The following is a 22,494-nucleotide window of genomic DNA, read 5'->3' as shown; positions in this document are numbered from 1 at the left end:
CTAGAATTCATTGGGATTTTGCATTTTCCTCCATAATATGTTCTTAAGTTTGTATCTAAAAATAATAATTTACATACTTATCATTGAGGACAATGGATGTTCCTGTATTAAACACCATGCTTTGCATGTGGCTTGGAGTTCCCACTCCCTCAGCCACATACCCCAGAGTCCCTAAGTCCAGGAGGCAGAGAACTGAGGGGTAGGGGCATTCAAAACACCTTCCCAGGGCAAGTGATTCACTTGTGAACTGCACCTGCTTATGTGTTCCCTGGAAACGGGGGCATCTGCTCTCATGGTTAAGGAACGGGGCAGGGACCCATGGACAGGAGCTGCATTTACTGTCTGGTTGTTGACCCTATTGGGCAGATAAGGAACTGAGAAAGGATTACAAAGCCAGTGCCCCTTCCTGATCGGGCAGGAACTAACCACAGGAGGGGAAGGTGTTCTGAACCCTGCTGTGTGAGGGCAAGCAGCAAATGAGGAAGTGGCAGGAGGCATCTAGATTTCTCTCATCAAGGCCAAAGGCTTCAGGGCCCACTGGGTTCCCCAAAGCTGAGAATCCTGAGGTACTAGCCCAAGGGGGAGACTCTGCCTCTTTCCAGACAGGCTTTACTCTAAGCTTCTCCCACAACCACCTGTGCATCTTGTTTACAGGCAGATTCCACTTCAGTAGCACTGAGGTGGGGCCTGAGAGGCCACATTTCTAGCAGGTGCCCAGGTGGGACCATACTCCTACTGGTCGGGGATCACACTTTGAGGAATACGGGCCTCAGAAGAAGGTGGCAGGGCCGGGTGTAGTGGCTTATACTTGTAATCCCAGCACTTTGGGAGGCAGAAGGGGAAGGATCACTTGAAGCCAGGAGTTCGAGACCAGCCTGGGCAACAAAGTAAGACTCCCATCTCTACAAAAAATTTAAAAAATTAGCTGGGCCTGGTGGTGCACATCTGTAGTCCCAGCTACTTAGGAGGCTGAGGCAGGAGGATTACTTGAGCCCAGGAGGTCAGGGCTGCAGTGAGCTATGAGCATACCACTGCACTCCAGCCCAAGTGACACAGTGGGACTTTGTCTCAAAAAATAAAAATAAAAAAAGCTGGTAGCCAGGTGGTCCACAGGGCGCCCTCCATCCCAATGCCGTGACCCTTTTCCCCTGGAGTTCTGACGGTAAGGTGGGCTTCCTTGGGGCTTCACTGGACCTTTGGGGGTCATAAGAACAAGAGCCTCGGCCTGAGGGTTGTCTTTGGGACCATGGTGAAAAGTTCTGCGCAGTGCAGGATTTCCTGTTTCCTGCACCTGGCCTGTGGTTTCTTAATTTCACATTTGTTGCTTCATATTTGGGTTGCTGGGGGCTGTGTTGTGTTATCTTTGTTTTTAAGGTTTCTGGACTTATTCCTAGGCCAAGAATCAGGCAGCCATAGGGCAAAGTAAAAAGTATTTTTAGCCAGAGCCACAGAAGGGATAAAGGGAAGGAAGACTAGAGCTTGGCCACTCTCCGGACAACTCCAGCTGCCCTCGATGGAGCGGTCATCCACAACGAAGTATTACTGAGAAAGTAGATGTGGGGTTTTTTTGTTTTTTGTTTTTTGTTTTTTTGATTTTGAGACAGAATCTTGCTCTGTTGCTCAGGCTGGATCACTCAGGCGATCTCAGCTCACTGCAACCTCTGCTTCCCAGATTCAAGCAATTCTCCTGCCTCAGCCTCCCGAGTAGCTGGGATTACAGGCGCCCACCACCACGCCTGGCTCATTTTTGTATTTTTAGTAGAGACAGGGTTTTACCATGTTGGCCAGGCCGGTCTCGAACTCCTGACCTCAAGTGATCTGCCTGCCTCAGCCTCCCAAAGTGTTGGGATTATAGGCGTGAGCCACTATGCCTGGCCAAAGTAGATGTTTTTAGAGGTTTCGGCTCCTCCAAAATGCAGATTACTGTCATTGTCACTACCTATGCAAAATGTAGCATAGAACTGACTTTGGCTGGGTCCTTTGCCCATACCTAGAATAAGGTGTCTTGGTTCCCACCTGCAGGGAGTTCAGCCAGGTACTGGGAACCACACGGTGGCATGTGGGGCGTCAGCTCCTGCCTGGGAGCTCGTGTTTCCTCATTTCCTGGGATGCTCTAGGAAAAGGCTTCCCAAAATGCCATGATGGGGAGCCCTTCACAAGGTGGGAGGGCACATTACCATTGCCCCTTCAGTGCTCGGGTTGATCTTTTTCTCCCTCTCAGAAGCTCTTGCAGCCTTGGTTCAGGATCTGTGGGGGCCTAGACAGAAGGGTATATGGCAGGCTCAGGTCCCCAGAAAAGCCCACATATTGGAATCCTGCATCTCCTCGAAGTAAAATTTCTTGAAGGGTGTTCTTGCTCTTTGGGCTGTGAACAAATGAAGAGCTCGCCAGGGAAAAGACCCACCTCTTCTGGCACTGTCTACCCTGGCGAGGTTGGGGTGTGCAGAATGTAACTGCAGTTATGCCACCAGGGATTCGAGAGGGCTGTGTTAATTCCTGGAGAGGAAGATTCCAGTTACACAGTATCCTTAAAGACGGGAACTTCTTTTTTTTTTTTTTTTTTGAGACGGAGTTTTGCTGTTATTGCCCAGGCTGGAGTGCAATGGTGCAATCTCGGCTCACTGCAGCCTCCACCTCCCGGGTTCAAGCGATTCTCCTGCCTCAGCCTCCCGAGTAGCTGGGATTAGTCATGTGCCACAACGCCCGGCTAATTTTGTGTTTTTAGTATAGATGGGGTTTCTCCATGTTGGTCAGGCTAGTCTCGAACTCCCTACCTCAGGTGATCTGCCTGCCTCAGCCTGCCAAAGTGCTGGGATTACAGGCGTTAGCCATTGCGTCTGGCCAAAGACAGGAACGTGTAAGGGGCAGGCAGCTGGCTGGCATGAAAAGCTGAAGGTGGTGAGCAAGATTCATGTAGCTAAAGAGGCCACACAGGTGACTGTGTGGGCCGAGTAGTGGGAAGCAAAGGTTTTACAAGATTGCCTGGTCGTCCTTTTCTTAGAACAGAAGTGAGGGTGTGGAGTGGGACCCAGCTCGGAAAGTGGCATGCTGACTCACCTGCGGCTGGTGGTTAGGGACACTGAGTAAGACCTGGTATTTGGAACCACAGGCTGGGCCTCCTCCCCCGCTGATTGGCCCAGGGGCTTAGGTTCTTCCCAGCTCCTGTCTAGACTGAAACCTCCTGGTGTGGGTCATGCGCCTAAGAGCTGTGGCCTTCCTGGAGCTCAGGCTAGAGAGACACTGGACTTGATCCGGGTCAGCTGACAGACTGGGGTGGGCGGGTGGTGCAATGGAGAGCATTTGGGTTTGGGGGTAGGGAGAGCCAGGCTTGGACCCCTGCTCAGACAGAGTTGGCCTTCACTTCTCTGATCCTCAGGTTTCTTCTATAAACTGGGACTGAAGCCAGCCTCACAAGGTCTTGTGAAAACAAAAGGAAATAACGTATACAAGGGAGCTCTTCTATTCCATTCCGCACAGACTGGGGGGCTCTCTTGGCCTCAGGGAAGGATGCAAGAAATTGTACTGATGTAACAGCAGGATTCATGTGGATCAAGACCGTGGTTTTGCCCCCTTGGGGTCAGGGCAGGGGTGAGACCCCCATGCCCACTGTTGAGTCGTGTGCTTGGATTTGCCAAGCTTGGATTTGCTTGGTATTGCTCTCTGTGCATTCTGTAGAAATAAAGGCAGTGGCTTGTCTTGTCGGTGGTGTGGGGAGCCCCATGCTTGAGACAGACACAGGAGGAGCTGGGCAGAGTTCCTAGGAGGAAATACAGTTAGAGCAGTGCCCACTGTGCCCCGTGTCCCTCGGAGTCATGGAGATCAGGCTTCTGTTTCCTCACTCAGCTCAGACACTGGTCATTCAGTCCTCCTGGATCCCCCAGCCTCTTCCGGCACATGGTTCTAGTCATGGAAGGGTTTTCAATAGGTCTGGCTACTGACCCTGCCCATGGGAGGCCACCCGACCAAGGACCCCTTCCAAGAGCACTGGGAAGGGAGAGGCTGCCCCTCAGTCTGCACCAACCCTGTGGGGGAAGCCTTTTGTTTGGCTGTGGTGGGGGTGGGAGTGGGAGGCCCCTGTGACTACCTGGAGCTGATTCCCAGGGGAGCTGTGGCAGGGGCAGAGCCACCGGAGTCTGTCAGTCCCAGAGTCCCCCACAGGTGTGACCCCCTCCCCATGTCTCCATGTGCAGACCCCCATGTACTGTGACTGTTTTGCAGTGGTGGTCGGTTTGGTTTTAGTTAACACTGCTTCATTTGTTCTGAGCTGTGGTTCAGTTCCATGATCCTATCTGTGGGCACCCTCCCAGCTCTGGGATTGGACAGAGTCTCCCTCGAGCTGTGCAGACGCATGAGGTACTCCGGTGGCTAGTCCAGCCTTGGACATTTGGGAGACTGTCCCATGGGCAGCTCAGCTTCTCCCCAGTTGCTGCTAACTGGCCCCACCCCTTCAGTGCCACCTCTTCTGTGCCCTCAAGCCATGAGTTTGCTGGAGTAGGCGAGAAGCTAATCAGCAGCTTCCTCATTGCACATCCTCATTTTCTTAGAGTCAATTTTGTTCTCAGTCTTCTTTTTCCAGAAAAGGAAAATAAGAGATAGTGGTTTGCTTTCTTGAACATCATATATTCAGAGCTGAACTAACTGAAACCCAACTCAGGGTAGCCTGAACAATGAGTTGTCATCAACTCCCAACAGATGGCTTAATTTGGTGCCTCTGGCCTGGTTTCTCTACATTTTGCTACTGTGCATCCTGTTCGTGTCCTCATGCAATTCTCTCAGGGTGACAATGTAGTCGTGGCAGCATTGGGCTTCTCACTCGCTGGTTGGAGTAAGGGCAGGTGTCTTGCTAGTGGCTCTTCCCTAAGCGTGTGGAAGTATCTTTTCTGTAAGTCCCTGCAAACCTCCCTCACGCCTGCCTAATCCAAATTGGGCCCCTGGCTGGGGGAGGCCCTGCACTGATTGACTTAGCTTGGCTTCCTGAACGCATTGCTGGAACTAGGGGAGACGACTTCTCTTTGACCGATTGTGCCTACCCTAAAGCTTGGAAGCTTGGGGTGGGGTGAGGTTTCCCTGAAGCCCTTGGGTCTGTGGATGGACCCTGAATAAAGAATGGGCTACTTTTAAGGAGGTAAGCGGAGAGGAGGCAGGGAGGCAGCCTGTGGGCACAAAGTTGTCACCTGAACTTGCAGTGCCTGAGTTTTGTTGGCTGGGAGTCCCCTCTGCAATGCTGTAGGATTTCCTTCCCACTCCTCCAGCCTCCCACGCAGCTTCTCCAGGTTTTCTGGGAGTCCTGGCAGTCCCACAGGTTGGTCTGCCCTGGCCTCTGTGCTGCAGTCTGCTCAGGCCCTGCTGCTGTTCTCCGTCCACTCTCCCGCTCCTCTGTCAAATACTCTTCTCTTCTGAGGACATGGGGGTGGTCTCAGAGACTAGGGGAGAATGTCCCTCTCCAGTTGGTGCCATGCCTTGCTGTTAGGGCCCCAAGACAGGGCTACTTGTGCCCTTGGCCTCCCAGAGTGCCTGCCTTACTTTTCCAGCCTCTTACTTCCTTCCATGCTCATCCCCTCGTGGGACTGGAGTCAGCCCCTCCCTGCCCCCTCCCCACTGAGAGCCTCCCATTGCACATGGCTCAGGTACGGCCACTCCCCCATGGCCAGTCTTGCCGAACCCAGCTCTGAGCGGGACCCACATGGAGCCACTAGTGGAATGGAGGATGTTAAAGGGAGAATTCCTCTGCTGAGCCTGTGAGGGTTGTCTGCCTGCTGATGGGCTTGTGCCCTCCAGCTGTGTCCATTCCTGCTCTCTCTTTCCTGTTCATTTCCTCCCAGGGCACAGGAAACCCACAGGAATACCAGGAATAGATGCCAGATTTCTCCTTCACCCTGGCTCGTTCTTCCTTCCCACTTTCTTGCCTTTTTTTCTTTCTTTTAAAGTTAACATTTAAAATGTGTAGTAGGCCGGGTGCAGTGGCTCATGCCTGTAATCCCAGCACTTTGGGAGGCCGAGGCGGGTGGATCATTTGAGGTCAGGAGTTCGAGACCAGCCTGGCCAACATAGTGAAACCCCGTGTCTACTAAAAATACAAAAATTAGCCAGGCATGGTGGCACACACCTGTAGTCCCAGCTACTCAGGAGGCTGAGGCAGGAGAATTGCTTGAACCTAGGAGGCGGAGGTTGCTGTGAGCTGAGATCACGCCACTGCACTCCAGCCTGGGCGACAGAGTGAAACTCTGTCTTAAAAAAATAAAAAATAGACTATCCTGGCTAACACGGTGAAACCCTGTCTCTATTAAAAATGCAAAAAATTAGCCCGGCGTGGTGGCGGGTGCCTGTAGTCCCAGCTACTCGGGAGGCTGAGGCAGGAGAATGGCGTGAACCTGGGGGGCGGAGCTTGCAGTGAGCCAAGATCACACTACTGCACTCCAGCCTGGGCGACAGAGCGACACTACGTCTCAAAAAATAAAAAATAAAAATAAATAAAAACTAAAATATGTAGTAATGCTCCCCAACTCCCACTGCTGATTTGAGAAGTAATGTGTTGTTAAAATTTGGAAAATACAAAAAGGTATAAAGAAAAAAAGAAAAGTCTCATGTAGTCCTGCAGCTTGAGAAAAGCACTTTTTACATTTTGATATTTTTCTTTCCCACCTTTCCAAGATGCATTGGTGAATACTTTTGGAAATGTGGTTGGGGTATACACAGTTTTAGATCCTGTTGCTTTCACTGAACATTAGATTTGAAATTTTTCCATGCCATTAAATATTATTTTACAATATCATCCTTCAGTTACTGCGTGAATTTTCTGTTATATAGATTTACCAAGATTTAGTTTTTTATTGGTTTAAACAGTGCTGTGGTGAGCATCATGATTATTTTCACAAAATAAATTTTTTGTTTTGTTTGAGTCAGGGGTCTCACTCTGTTGCCCAGGCTGGAGTGCAGTGGCATGATCATGACCCACTACAGCCTTAAACCCCTGGGCTCAAGTGATCCTCCTGCCTCAGTTTCCCGAGTAGCTGGGACCATAGGCATGCGCCACCACCCCTAGCTAATTTTTTTTTAGTTTTTGTAGAGATGGGGTCTTTCCATGTTGCCCAGGCAGATCTTGAACTTCTGGCCTCAAGCGATCCTCCCACCTCACCCTCCCAAAGTGCTGGGATTACAGGCATAAGCCACCACCCTGGTCCACAAAATAAATTTCTAGAAGTGAAATTGGTTTGCTGATTCATTGCCCAACCTGAGCACTGTCTCTGTTCTCAGGGTAGAAGCTTTAAAGTCCCTTTCTCTGCTTAGAGTTCCAATCCCAAGTGAATTCTCCCATCACTCCATGCCATGGCCCTTGCAGCATTGTGCCATAAGCCGCTCCCAGGCAGCAGGAGGTCGGGAATGCTTAGGGTCCTTGTCACTGCATGTCCAGTATTGCACGGATCACACTGTGCCCTGGTACCCTTGGTGACTCCTTTCAGTGAGAGCCGTCTCCAGATCCTTTTGGGGGAATTGCATAGCCCAGAAGTTTTCTCTTAGGTGAATAAGCCCTTACAACTCTCATTGCAGTGGGAAGATGCCAGAAGTGGATTATGTAGTTCTGTCGGAATGGTTTGACTGGATCTTGAGGAACATGGACGTGTCTGTTGATTTGATAGGTGAGATGCACCCCTCCCACCTCCCTCTCTTGTCTCTCTCCTGGGTCCCTTGAGGATGTGCTTGGCTGGGCCCCAACCCTTGGGGGCAGTGGGTGAGGCACTTGCCCTCGGCAATTCCTTCCCCATGGGAGTTCAGCTTTCTCCCTGAGGGCAGACAGAATTCGGGACTTCTGGTCTCTCATGGAGAAGAAACCTGGCCTTTGTTCTTTAAACTTCCCTCCCTGGCTCAGCTACTTTCAGACCCAAATCCACTGTGATCTGATGGGTTTTTCTAGTTTGCAAAGGAACAGGAAGGACAGAGCCTGAACATTCACTGAGACCTGCTGGGTGTGAGGCCTGTTTTGAGCTCTGTCTATGAACAGAATCCCATTCAGCCTCAAAACGACCCCACGGGGCCGCTGACACGGAAAGAGAATGAAAGTCGAGGCGGAGGGTCAGTGGTCAAGCCGAGAGCTGGCCCTCCCTGCTTCCTGCTCGAGCTGTGCAGACCTTCCTCCTGCCTTTGCCTGTGTGCCTGCTTTGCTTCCAAGCCATGAGCAGAGTCCTGAGAGCCACGTATTCTTTTAACCTCAGTTTACCTTCGGACCAATCCTGAGACTTGTTACCAGAGGTTAAAGAAGAGATGCAGGGAAGAGGAGAAGGTCATTCCGCTGGTAAGAGGCCTCTTTGACTTGGTTAAAGACAAACTGGGAAACCACCTCTGTCCAAGCCTGGCTTCCTCTCCCGGCCCCACCCCCACGAGATCATTGTGCCCTTGTCTGCAGAGAGAGAACAGGAACCAAGTGTATCAGAGGGTGAACTCTGACTTCCTGTTTGGCCAGAGACCCACGTGGATGTCCAGATCTGCTTGGCTTCCTGTGGTCGCTGACTCACAGTTTGGCAACCCTCCTGCTTGGAGGCGTTCCCCTCCCCTCCCCACCTGCCCCTCCCCATCTTGGCAGCACCAGGGCTTGTCTGTTCTGCCTCCTGAAGATTGCCTGGCCTTGTGCTCTCTGGGTCCTCCCTAGAATGCTCCTGGTTCCAGGAGGGCAGGACCCAGCCCTCTTGTTCACTGCTGCATCCCTAGTGCTTAGCACAGTGCCCGGCACGGAGGCGGTGCTCATGCTTAGTGGTGTTTGCCCACTGGAGAGATGCCATGCCCTTCTGAGTTCTGCTCAGGCCACACTGACTCTCATGGGGACTCTGCCAGTATAGGCCCGGGCTGTGCATCTCTCCCTGGCCCTTCCCTCCTTGCATCTCCCTTCAAAATCTGGCCTCCAGGCTGCCGCCCGGCTGATATTTCCAATACTCATCACCACTCGTGCAATTTCCCAGCCCAGAACCTTTCAGTGCCTTGCTGCTGGCTAGAATGCAGTCCCCACTTTGTAATACGGCTTATGACCCGGCCCCAACTGCCTCTCTGGCGTTATCATCCTCCATTCCCTACTTTCTATGCTCTGGCTATAAGGAACTAGTTGTGGCCACACACAGACAACCACATACACAGTGGAGTTATGCAAATGTGCCTTTGCACAGTCGTTTCCTTTGTCTTTAAAGTGTTACTCAGATGTCACCTCCTCCAGGAAGCCACCCCTGACCTTCCTTCCATTGTAACCCCTCCCAAACCCACCCCCTGGCTTTCTGTGATCATGGGCCTTAGGACAGCATACTGACACTGTTTGTTTATACCTTTGTTCCCCATCCCTCACTAATGTGAGCTTGTTAAGATTGGGTCTTATTCCCTCTGTGTCCTCTGCATGTGCATTGGGGCCTGGTGCCTAGTAGTTGCTCAGTTAGTATTGAACTGAATGTCGCATGTGAGAAGCTGCCACTGGAGGGAGACAGAGGCTGGGCAAGCATTCAGTGGGGTGTCAGGGGCTCTGAGCTCAGGATAGGCTGGACTGGGGGCCCTGGGAAGCCTATCCAACTCCTGAAGTCCTGCTCAGCCTTGTTTTTCCCTGGTGCCAGCACGATGCATTCCTGCCACGAGGGCCCAGGCGTCACTCTGGGCAGCTCCTTTGAAATCTTGGAGACAGGAATGCTAGGAAGATGGAATGTGGTGGAATGGGGCCAGGCTGGACCATGCTGTGATGCGCGCAGCAGCTCTGTGCAGTGACCCAGACCCAAGCCTGGGGGCCCTCCAAGCCATGATCCAAGCCATTGTCTTAAGGGTTTGACCAGGTCCATGGGACACATCTGGCTCCTGTTGCCAAGGGAGAGCTGGGCAGGAGATGAAAAGGCAGCTGCAGAGTTGACACGCGAGCCTCTGGGATGGTGAGTGGAATCCGTGTGAGGAGCCATCCCACTCTGTGCCTGGGAGAGCACGAGTATCTGCTCTGCCTGGCATGCAGGCCCCATGGCTCGGGAGGGCCTGTGCCCCTTTTCCCTTGGGCTCCGCCGCATCAGGCTTTCTGCAGTTGGTGGTCTTTATAGTCTGGAGGGTCTATAGGTTATGAGTTGTTGAGGGGGTAGAAGGGCAATGGGTGAGGGTCACAGTCCTCTTGGTGGCAAGACAGAGCGGAGGGTTTAGAGGCTGCCCAGGGCTGGGCCCCTGCCTGAAGGAACTGAGGCCCTGCTGCTGCAAAAGTGGCAGTAAATGGGAGAAGCCAGGTGTGGGTCCTGCCTTTTTTTTTTTTTTTTCTTTTTTTAGTATTTATTGATCATTCTTGGGTGTTTCTCGGAGAGGGGGATTTGGCAGGGTCATAGGACAATAGTGGAGGGAAGGTCAGCAGATAACCATGTGAACAAAGGTCTCTGGTTTTCCTAGGCAGAGGGCCCTGCCGCCTTCCGCAGTGTTTGTGTCCCTGGGTACTTGAGATTAGGGAATGGTGATGACTCTTAACGAGTATGCTGCCTTCAAGCATCTGTTTAACAAAGCACATCTTGCATTGCCCGTAATCCATTTAACCCTTAGTGGACACAGCACACGTTTCAGAGAGCACGGGGTTGGGGGTAAGGTTATAGACTAACAGCATCCCAAGGCAGAAGAATTTTTCTTAGTACAGAACAAAATGGAGTCTCCTATGTCTACTTCTTTCTACACAGACACAGTAACAATCTGATCTTTCTTTTTCCCACATTTCCCCCTTTTCTATTAGACAAAACCGCCATCGTCATCATGGCCCGATCTCAATGAGCTATTGGGTACACCTCCCAGACGGGGTGGCGGCCGGGCAGAGGGGCTCCTCACTTCCCAGATGGGGCAGCTGGGCAGAGGCGCCCCCCCCCCACCTCCCGAACGGGGCGGCTGGCCGAGCAGGGGCTGCCCCCGTCCTCCTGTACGGGGTGGCTGCTGGGCGGAGGGGCTCCTCACTTCCCAGACGGGGCGGCTGCCGGGCGGAGGGGCTCCTTACTTCTCAGACGGGGCGGCCAGTTGGAGACGCTCCTCACCTCCCAGACGGGGTGGCGGCAGGGCAGACACTTCTTAGTTCCCAGACAGGGTCGCGGCTGGGCAGAGGCGCTCTTCACATCTCAGATGGGGCGGTGGGTCAGAGGCGCTCCCCACATCCCAGACGATGGGCGGCCGGGCAGAGACGCTCCTCACTTCCTAGACGGGATGACGGCCGGGAAGAGGCGCTCCTCACTTCCCAGACTGGGTGGCCGGGCAGAGGGGTCCTCACATCCCAGACGATGGGCGGCCAGGCAGAGACGCTCCTCACTTCCTAGACGGGGTGGCGGCCGGGCAGAGGCTGCAATCTAGGCACTTTGGGAGGCCAAGGCAGGCGGCTGGGAGGTGGAGGTTGTAGCGAGCCGAGATCACGCCACTGCACTCCAGCCTGGGCAACATTGAGCACTGAGTGAGCGAGACTCCGTCTGCAATCCCGGCACCTCGGGAGGCCGAGGCTGGCAGATCACTCGCGGTCAGGAGCTGGAGACCAGCCCGGCCAGCACGGCGAAACCCCGTCTCCACCAAAAAATACGAAAACCAGTCAGGCGTGGCGGCGCGCGCCTGCAATCCCAGGCACTTGGCAGGCTGAGGCAGGAGAATCAGGCAGGAAGGTTGCAGTGAGTCGAGTTGGCGGCAGTACAGTCCAGCCTCGGCTCGGCATCAGAGGGAGACCGTGCAAAGGGGAGAGGGGGAGGGGGAGGGGGTCCTGCCTTTTGCCTTGGCTTTGATTCAGGCGCCAGGGGAAGGGCCACTGTTTGTGCCCACGAACCCCCAGTGGAGCAGAGCAGGGTGGCTGGTGACACTTCTGCTGTTTTGCTCAGCCTGGCCACCGAGTGTGTGGCTGCGTCTGCCGCTGTCCACTTGAGCCAGGTTTGCTCTTGCAGGGTTCCTTTGTCTGAGTCACTGCCCATGGTCATTGACTACTTTGCCCCCTTCTGCTTGAGACCCTTGTTGGGTGGGGTCTGCTCTGCCCATTCCCGACAGACTGCTTGTGTTTCCCTGGCAGGAATACCTGGAAGCAATTCACCATCTCCATGAGGAGTGGCTCATCAAAGGCAGCCTTTTCCCCGTGGCAGCGCCTGTTCTGGTAAGTAAGACTCCCTTACAGGGTACGAGACTGTTCTAGAAAGAGGAGTGACCCGGGGAATGTCAGCCACCTTGCAGACAGGGGAGGGCACAGTCCTTTAGAGTTTGACAACTTAGAAGAAGGAAGGTGGGAAGGCTGGTCCTCTCTCTCCCAGTGCCTGTTTCTGGGCTGAGTCTCAGAGTGAGTTGGCCAGACCCGAGGGAAGGCAGTCTGTGCCAGTGCCATCACACCTGGCAGTTGTCACTGATCCAGCATCTTCAGCGAAGACTCTAGACCCGGGTCTCAGTTTACACCATTTGGGATGGTAGTTCCTCTGATGTGACCTTCCTTCTTCCGTGGATGACACAGAGCCTCATTTCACCTTTGTTTGGTGACTCAGGTCATCAGAAGGAATGTCAGTGTCTGGTCTGGGCTGTCACACAGTGATGCCCTTAGGAATGCTGAGGTGTGTGGAACTGTCTGCCCTGCCCACTAATGTCTCTGCGTTCCTGTGTTTACTTTTTACAGTAATCCTCCTTTCTCTTGCTGCCATGTGTCATTTCTGACTGATATTGATGTGTCTGTCCCCGTCAGCATTTCCTCACTTCCCCATCTCCTTGTTTTCCAGTTTGCTGTTTCCAGATTTCTTTACTCAGACAAATATGCAGTGGCCCAGATGCTCCCAAGAAATGCGGAGTCTGGGGTCCCTCCGAGTCTTGATTGGAGGGAACCTAAGATGGTTACATATACAACATGGGATTGGCTGTGAGGCAGGGTTGTGCGCAAGCTTTGGTGCATGGCTATAGGAACATTGTTTGATGGGATGTGAGGCAGGGCTGTGCATGAGCTTTTGTGCGTGGCCATAGGAATATCTGTTTGGGCTCAAACACTTCTGCTTGTGGCTCTTGCAGGCAGTGAGGTTGCCGGAAAGTGAGATATTACTGTAGTAATTTTTTGTTTGTTTGTTTTTGAGACAGAGCCTCACTCTGTTGCCCAGACTGGAATGTAGTGACGCAATCTCGGCTCACTGCAACCTCTGCCTCCTGGGTTCAAATGATTCTCTTGCCTCAGCCTCCTGAATAGCTGGGACTACAGGCGCATGCCACCATGCCTGGATAATTTTTTATATTTTTCGTAGAGATGGGATTTTGCCATGTTGGCCAAGCTGGTCTCAAACTCCTGGCCTGAAGTGATCTGCCTGCCTCGGCCTCCCAAAATTCTGGGATCACAGGCGTGAGCCACTGCACCCGGCTTACTGTAGTAGATTTTTAAATAAGTACAGCTTATTTTTCTCCCTCATTATGAAAAAAAAGGAGGGTAGAAAGTGATGAGGGAAAAAAACAAATCATTCATGAGCTTACAGGGTCTCACTGTGTTGCCCAGGCTGGTCTCAAACTCCTGGGCTCGTGTAATCTTCAGGTCTCAGCCTCCCAAAGTGCTTGGATAATAGACATGAGCCACCATACCTAGCTCTTGTAGTACATTCTTAAGTGAAAACCTCATTGGAAATGTAGATTGCCCTAGAGCTGAAAGCGATTTGGCTTTAACCTTCCTTTTTATCTGCCTGCAACCTTCTGTGCCCTTCCCTGCCCACTGCTGCCTGCTTCCATCTGTCTGTCTCCAGCTGTGAAAGGAGGATGCTGCTGAGGTCAGTGCAGCCTTGTGACCCATGTGTCTAATTTCCAGGTGATTGAGGCTGACCACCACATGGAGAGGATGTTAGAACTCTTTGAACAAAATCGGGATCGAATATTAACTCCAGAGAATCGGAAGCATTGCCCATAGGAGGCAAAAGGTCTATGGCTCATGTCTGAAAAATGCCTGCTGCTGCCAAGTTAGCTATTGGGAGCAATCTGGAAAAACTTGCTCCCAGGAGGGCTTTGTGTCTGGCCAGCTTGATTTTCCTAATGGTCCCATCTCCTTTGCTAGTGTCTTTGTCATGCGTCTCTGGCCCTCGTGGGTAAATGACAAATGGGACCAATGGGTTTGCCAAGCCCTTTGCTGTTCACAGCCTCACATTCCCCCGGTGCCTCTCCCATGGCTTTGTGCTGTTGAGTCGCTCTCATGAAGCCCTTAGGGAGAGCACCTGTTGTGTGCCTGACACCACGCTGGAGCTGTGTACCAATCGTCTCAGCCTTCATTAGGAGGCCGAGGTAGGAGTCTTATATCCCAGGTGAGGAATTTGAAGCTCAGAAAGGTTGAGGGGCTCCCCAGAGGTCACACAGCCTGTGTGCAGTGGAGCTGGCACCATTCAGACTTTCAGCCGACTCAGCAACTTTCCCTTGCCCTGGGCTGCCTCCTCCTGAGAGCTGTTCCCCACCGCCCTGCCTCTTCCGGTTGGAGGCTCTCATGTCTCTTTGGGGAGAGCTGGCAGTGTGCGGAGCTGATAACATTTTCCCAATATTGAGCAGTTCCCAAGGACAGTCAGCATTTCTAGACTTCCACAAAATTATGCTGCATTTGGCTGGAGCCCGGTGTTCAGTGGTTTCCCTGCCCGAGGCCGCTGCAGCCCCATCTACCACATCTTCATGTGGACATTGAGATTCACACGCTGGCTCCTGAAGGGTGCTCAGTCCCCTTGGTGATGAAGGTCCTGCTTGAACTGCTGCCAACTCCATGTCAGGGAAGTCGCTTTTGGTGCCTGGCTGGTTTGCCCAGAGCCAAGCTGGGGCAAGGGGCAGCCAGCCCTGGCTTCCAAGGCTCCCGTACTGTCTGTGTCCTTGTAATAAGGAGCTTTGCTCTTGGAATTACTGAAAGTCTGTGGCCCAAGAGAGAGACACAAGTGGCCTTAAGTCTTTTTGAAATGTTATTTCATCCAGGGAAATGCCTTGAGCCATAGAGCCTGAAATCATCTTTGTTGGCTCAGAAAATACCTTAGCTTCACTCAGCTGGAACTGCATTGAAGGCGAGGCTGCCCCTTCGAGCAAGCAGAAAACAAGAGAAAGAAAGAACGTTCCCTTTGGGGATAGTCTGGAAAGTTGGGATTTGCAAATAAAGGCTCTGGAAGCATTGCTGGTCCTGAAGCTTTGGAGGTGGGCAGAGAGAGCTTCAAGAAGACTAGATGCGAACCCTGGAAAGGATTAAGGCTCAACTCTGGAGAAACAGGCCACAGCCTCTCAGAGCAGCTGTTGGCTGTAAATAGAGGTAGCAAGGCCACTCCCAGGCCCCTGTGAGTGTGGGCACCTGTGCATGCGATGCTCCGTCTCTGCAGAGGTGCCAAGTGCCCCTGCTGGGCCAGTCCCAGAGAGTTAGGAAGTCAAGGCCTCCAACTCCTGGTTCTTCCTGTTTGGACCAGTTCTTGTGCCATTGGCAGGATGAGAGGCAGCAGCCAGGCGGGAGCTGTGTCCAGCAGCACCTGTAGCCCACGTGCTGCTAATTAGCTGGAAGACTGGCGAAGGCAGAACCTTTGCTACCAGGAATCTTGACATGTGGGGTCTGTCTTTGAGAATTTGTAAATGAACAGTCCATTATTTCCTCTCGGCTCATTTTGCACATCCATTTTGGGGGAAATGTGATTTCTCTCTCTCTCTCTCTTTTTTTTTTTTTTGCCTAAGGCACAATCTCAAGAGGTCCTGAGACCATGTACCCATGATTTTTTTCTTGCTCTGTGATACCCAATAACTCCTTCACCTAAGCCCTGTTGTTGATTTTGAAGTGCTTCCTAGGCCAGTGATTTTAGCTTCTGCCAGCTGCTTTTGCCAGTAGATTAACGTGTTTTTATTTTTCAAACTCCGTGTTTCCTAACGTGGAGTGTATGGGTCTAAAAGAGCCTGCTGTCCTCCCTGCCTTCCACTTTGGAGAGGAGGCTGGACGCATCAGCAGTGGCCAGGGCAGGTCGCAAAATCTCCCAGCCTAGAGACCACACCTGAAATGGCTGAAGCCAGCTTGCACAAGGGCTGCTGTCCCCCTGCGGCAGGCAGAGCTGGTGGGGGCAGGGGTCACAGAGCAGTCATAGACACTGTGGACCAGGGCAGGAGAAGGGCAGATGGCACATGGGCACAACAGGGCCTCGTCCTTAGAGCCCTGGGGGGTCATGGCTGGGAGGGGCTTGGCAGGGGCTGGCATCCCTGTAGAGCCAGAGGGGCCACCCAGGGCAGTGACATTCCAGATATGTTGGGTTCACCTCATCCTTGTTGTGAGACTGGAGTTCCATGGGGACATGAAGTCAGTACACCGCAGAGCTGCTCAGCTGCTCTACCTCTCGCTGACTTTTTTGTTGCACATCATATACATTTTCTTTCAATTAGCATTTATTTCAGCTTTTATTTAAGCTTTTTGACAGTACATGTAAAATATATGATTATAACCATTTAAAAATACCTTATGTACCTGGTTTTTTTTGGAAACTAGATAGAAATATATTTATCTTTTACATAAAAGAAGTGTGTAGCGGGGTGGTCCAGGGCTTTGTGGTGGCTTAGTGGCCATCGGGGTCCCAGGCTCTTCCCACCTTTCTCTTTTGGGTCCACCTCTTGGCTCCTGGCTTCCTTCCTCTGGGGCCTGACTGTCCAGGATGGCAGCTGGAGCTCCTGCTCTGGGCACGGTTGGCATCAGAGCCCACTGCTCCCCATCCACTCTTTAATCCAGATGCTGGTAATGTCCCTTTCCAAGGCATAACTAAGATAAGCTGGAAGGTTCCTACGAGGCTTTGCTAGAGGCCCTGGGAGGTGGGGGGAAAGGCAAGAGGGCAGTGCCCACCCATAGACCGGGTCACATGACCTGGCATAAGCGCTGTGGGGTCCTTTGGGCTTCACCTCCCTCTCCCCTCTGCCCCCACGTCATCCCACCCTCATCCTCACCCTCACCATTCCCATCCCGTACCGTAATGTCCCTTGCGAGGCCTAACTCTGTGAGGAATGAAACCACCTCATCCTTGTTCCAATAACGTGAGTGACCGAATTTACAAACGAGTGAATGTGGACCTCTGGAAACATTACCCAGCTTGTTTTTACTTTTCACTTTCTCTTTCTGCCCCTTTCATTTCCGTAGGAGCCCTTTACCTAGATGAGAAGTGTCCCCCCGCCTGGGGAATATATCAGTCAGAACAATCTTCCTGCAGACTTGCACCATTAGACCCGAGGGACGGTGGTGCCATTTAAACCTCAGAGCAGGTAAAAGGTGGTCCTGAAACCTGTCTACCCACAGGGTGCTATGGAATCTGAATCACTTCTTTTTTCCTAGAGCCCTGGGGTGGGGAGCTCCCTCAAGTGTTCACATGTGTGTGGAATGAGGAACACCCATCTCCTTGGCCCTCTCCACCCTAAAGAGTTAGTTATTAAAATAATTGGCAAGCTCTTGCAAATGTCAGTCATCCATTGTTCAGAATGGAATAGCAATAATACATCCCTGGATGCCCTGGGCTTGGCCAGGATTACTCACTGAAGGCCTCAGGGTTACTGGCACACACTTTCTTTTCCTAATAATCCCATCCCCTCAGCTTTCCTAAGGCTAGAGTGAATTTCGTGTTCCTCTAGTTTACATAAGATGGTGAACTTGGCAAAAGCTATCATTAAACAGAAGCTAAGAGAAAGCCTATGTCGTGGAATCCAGAATGGGTATTGCCATTTACTGCTGTCCACAGAAGCTGTCTTGAATTTCTTTCTGTGTCTCTTCTTTTTTTTCTTTAAGACTGTTGTTTACCAGACTGGGCTCTGTGGAACACAGGTGTCCTGGGAGATGGTTAATCATTACAAAATATTGGAAACAATCTAAAGATGCATACATAAGAGAGTGGTCAAATAAACCATTTTCCATTCACATGGTGGAGTACTATGCAGCTTTATAGAAGAATGAGGAAGATCTCTCTGAATGGTTATGAAGTAATGTCTAGGACATAAAGTTATGTGAAAAAAGCAATGCCCAAACGAGTGTCTATAGTATGCTACCCTTTATATTAGAAAGAAGAGAGGCCAGGCGTGGTAGCTCATGCCTGTAATCCCAGCACTTTGGGAGGTGGGTGGATCACCTGAGGTCAGGAGTTCGAGACCAGCCTGCAACATGGTGGAACCCCATCTCTACCAAAAATACAAAAAAGTTAGCCAGGCGTGGTGGTGGGCACCTGTAATCCCAACTATTCGAGAGGCTGAGGCAAGAGAATCACTTGAACCCAGGAGTTGGAGGCTGCAGTGAGCCGAGACTGTGCCATTGCACTTCAGTCTGGGCAGCAAGAATGAAACTCCATCTCGAAAAATAAAAAGAAAACCGATAGAAGAAAATACACAGATGCAAAGGAAATATAGGAAGGACGCCCAGAGACAAAATAGATTGGTGGGAAAAGGCTAGAAAGAAGGGAAGGATGAGACTGGGCTACAGGGATGAGAAGGGAATGACACTTCTCTGAAATATCTTTTTATTTTATTTATTTATTTTTTTGAGACAGGGTCTCGCCCAGGCTGGAGTGCAGTGGTGTGATCTTGGCTCACTGCAAGCTCCACCTCCCAGGCTCAAGTGATTCTTGTGCCTCAGCCTCCTGAGTAGCTGGGATTACAGGTGTGTGCCACTACACCTGGCTAATTTTTGTACTTTTAGTAGAGACAGGGTTTCCCCAGGTTGGCCTGGCTGCTCTCAAGTGATATGCCCACCTTGGTCTCCCAAAGTACTGGGATTAGTGAACCGCTGCGCCCAGCCTGAAATGTCTTTTTCTATAACTGACTGTTACGTACTGTGATGTAGCAATGTTTCACGTACCCTTCACATACTGCCAAAATAAATAAGAGCAACCAGGATGTAGGGAAAACAGAAAACAAAATTACAGATGAACTCCACCATACCACAGGTGAGTAACATAACCATACTGAAGGGGGCAGGAAAGAACAGAACTAACAAATAACTGTGGAAAACAGTATCTTTACTGGATATGGTAAGAGTAAAGGCAAAAATTTCTGTACATAAAAGTTGTAGTATAGTTATTAAAAATGTTTCTCGACCATGCGTGGTGGCTCACACCTGTAATCCCAGCACTTTGGGAGGCCAGGATGGGCGGATCACTTGAGGTCAGGAGTTAGAGACCAGCCTGGCCAACATGGTGAAACCCTGTCTCTACTAAAAATACAAAAATTAGCCGGGCGTGGTGGTGCATGCCTGTAATCCCAGCTATGTCGGAAGGCTGAGAATTGCTTGAACCCAGGAGGCAGAGGTTGCAATGGGCAAAAAAAAATGTTTCTCACAGGAGTATAGGTTAGTGATTCTGAAACTATGTATACTAAAGTTGAACAAACAAGTAAATAGATTGTAGACTATGAGGGCTGGATTTCTTACTGTTAGTGAAAGAGGTTACAAATTATAGGGGTCTAGAATAAACCCTGTGGTGCTGGGTTAGAATAGGAGGTGTCAGTCTAAACTCATGATTTTAAAATTTTAGGCTCTGGTGGCTCACTCTTGTAATCCCAGCACTTTGGGAGGCCAAGGCAGGCGAATAGCTTGAGCCCAGGAGTTAGAGATCAGCCTGGGCAATGTGGCAAAACCCCATCTCTACAAAAAATACAAAAATTAGCCAGGTGTGATGGTGTGCGCCTGTAGTCCCAGCTACTTGGGAGGCTGAGATATGAGAATAGATTGAGTCCAGGGGTTCAAGGCTGAAGAGAGCTGTGATTGTACCACTGCACTCCAGCCTGGGTAACAAAGGAAGACCCTGTCTCTAAATAAATAATAAATAAAATTATATATAGATGGATACAGAAATACAGATATGTGTGTGTGTGTGTGTGTGTGTGTGTGTGTATGTGTGTGTTTATGTGTGCTTAGTATACATACTTATGTTTCCTAGCTCTGTCCTGAGTGGGTCTAGAGGCAATGGCACCCAGTAACAGTGAGCACACCCGGTACCCAGTTCTTGGTCTCCAAACATCATTCTCCTGTAAAAGGAACCAGGTCTCCTAGGAGATGTGGTTGATTCCAGGGATGCCACAGGGGAATGACAGGATGACCCTGGAATATCTTGTGGTGCTAGAAAGAAAGTGCAGGGATGTGGGGGGATGATGGAGCCATGTCAAGGGAATTGAGGAGCTTGCCTGAAGTTCCTAACGGCCAAAGCTGGAACAGTTTGAGGAACAAAATAAATTATGATAGTATTGGATTCTAACACATAGACTAAAATAAATATCCACGAATCCATGCTGATATAAACAGTTGAAGAAATAAGTAAACAGGGAAGAAAGGGAGTGCTTCCTTATGATAGATTTCCAGTTAATACAAAAGGCAAGAGGGAAACAGAGACTTGCCATTACACAAACACCACAGTTAAAAAATCACAGGCCAGGTGCGGTGGCTCACGCCTGTAATCCCAGCACTTTGGGAGGCCGAGGCAGGCGGATCACAAGGTCAGGAGATCGAAACTATCCTGGCTAACATGGTGAAACCCTGTCTCTACTAAAAATACAAAAAATTAGCTGGGCATGGTGGCAGGCGCCTGTAGTCCCAGCTACTCTGGAGGCTGAGGCAGGAAAATGGCGTGAACCCAGGAGGCGGAGCTTGCAGTCAGCCGAGATCTTGCCACTGCACTCCAGCCTAGGTGACAGAGCGAGACTCCGTCTAGGAAAAAAAAAAAAAAAAAAATATATATATATATATATATAATCACAGACAAGATTTACCTGTTGATACTAAAATTAGTGGACAGAAGTTTGAGGAGAAACAAGATTTGCATAGTTTCTATTTCCCCTAATATACTTATCAAGTAAAAAGGGAAAGAAATTAACTAATTTGACAGTGGAGATGGAAACCCCATAGAAACCAGCTTAATAAGTGATTAAGGTAATAAGACGTAGTGACATCATGAAGCCTTTACAAAGATGCACTGAGGACAGCATCTTTTTTTTTTTTTTTTTTTTTTTTTTTGAGACAGGGTCTCACTCTGTCACCCAGGCTGGAATGCAGTGGCACAATCACAGCTCACTGCAGCCTCGACCTCCTGGGCTCAGGTGATCCTCCTCAGCTTTCCGGGGAGCTGGGACTACAGGTGTGTGCTACCAGGCTGGCTAATTTTTTGTATTTTTTGTAGAGTAGGGCTTTTGTCATGTTGCCCAGGCTGGACTTGAACTCCTGAGCTCAAGTGATCTGCCTGCCTTGGCCTCTGAAAGTGCTGGGATTACAGTGTGAGCCATCATGCCTGGCAGCATCATTTTTTTTTTTGGTGTGGTATCCTTGCCAGAAATGCATACTTGACTCCAGTATTAAGAAAGCACCAGACAAACCCAAATGGAGGGACATTCAACAAAATAACTGATTGGAAAAAACTCTTTAAAAGCATCAAGATCGTGTTAGACAAGGAAAAAACAAGAACTATTACAGACTGGAGGAGACAAAGGAAAATATACAAATGCAATGTGGGATCCTGGATGGGCTCCTGGAATAGAGAAAGGATTTTAATAGAACACTAGGAAACTTAAATAATATGTGTAGTATCATTAATAACATTGTATCAATATTAATTTCCTGTTCTTGATCATTATATTATGGTTACATAAGATGTCAACTTCAGTGCAATGTGGGATCCTGTATATGCTCCTGGAATAGAGAAAGGATATTAATGGAACACTGGGGAAACTTAAATAAGGTTTGTAGTATAGTTAAGAACATTGTATCAATATTAATTTCCTGTTCTTGATCATTATACTATGGTTACGTAAGATGTCAACTTCAGGAGAAGCAGGGCCAGGAGTGGAAAGGAGTTCTTTGTACTATTTTGCAACTTTTCTCTCCATCTAAAATTAGTTAGAATAACGCCCTTCATGGGAAATAAAGGCAGAGCACAACACTGTAAATATTACAATCCCAAATGTTTAATATATGCGTATATAGAAAAAAGACTGGGAGGAATTGCAGGAATGTGGTGACATTGGGTATCTCTGAATGGTGGAAATTATGGTAAGGTTTGCTTTCGTTTTCATATTCATCTGTACTTTCTAAGTTTTCTACTCATTTGATAGTTTAATATGATGGATCCTTGGAAAGAACGGTGAATGAGACAAGATGAAGTTTATCTCTCATGGAGCTTATCTTCTAATGGGGGGAAATGGAAAATGAATACATGAATTAAAATCTTTGTGCAGAAAATTAAGCTGATGTGATAGATGGTTGGTCAGAGGGGGCCTCTCTGAGAAGGTAACAATTAAGGGGAGATGTGAATAACAAGGAAGAGAACATGGCAGGGTAGGGTAGGGAGACAGAGCAGAGGGAACAGTCTGTGCAGAGGCTGGGAATAGGGCCAGGCTCAGCATGTTCCAGAACCTTGCAGAAGCCAGGGTGGCTTTGGCTACAGCGGACAATGGGGAAGGGACCTGAGATGAGTTCAGAGGGAAAGTGAGGGGCTGAGCCTGGGACTTGATATGGCCTCGGGCACCCCTGGAGGGAACTGAACACATGAGAATCATGATCAAATGTAGGTGGGTTTTTTTGTTTTTGTTTTTGTTTTTTTAACATTTTCT

At 50.2% G+C, this 22,494-nt stretch overlaps 1 protein-coding gene across 6 annotated transcripts in view; it reads left to right on the top strand.

Moving 5' to 3' along the window:
- The window catches only part of TK2 (thymidine kinase 2), a 54,766-nt gene extending 38,379 nt beyond the window's left edge, over window positions 1-16,387 (top strand). For 5 of the 6 annotated variants that reach the window (XM_009430947.5, XM_063797232.1, XM_063797233.1 and 2 more), the window contains 4 exons: window positions 7,549-7,637; window positions 8,211-8,290; window positions 12,011-12,091; window positions 13,757-16,387. In XM_009430947.5, coding sequence (XP_009429222.4) covers window positions 7,549-7,637; window positions 8,211-8,290; window positions 12,011-12,091; window positions 13,757-13,855 — 349 coding nt within the window. In that variant the 3' untranslated portion in view covers window positions 13,856-16,387. The remainder of the gene's footprint in view (window positions 1-7,548; window positions 7,638-8,210; window positions 8,291-12,010; window positions 12,092-13,756) is intronic. The other variant, XM_016929971.4, reaches the window with a different exon arrangement.
- The last annotated feature ends 6,107 nt before the right edge of the window (window positions 16,388-22,494 follow it).

The sequence above is a fragment of the Pan troglodytes genome, chromosome 18 (genome assembly GCF_028858775.2).
Source record: "Pan troglodytes isolate AG18354 chromosome 18, NHGRI_mPanTro3-v2.0_pri, whole genome shotgun sequence".
In the NCBI taxonomy this organism is placed as follows: domain Eukaryota; kingdom Metazoa; phylum Chordata; class Mammalia; order Primates; family Hominidae; genus Pan; species Pan troglodytes.
This window is presented reverse-complemented; position numbering and strand designations above follow the sequence as displayed.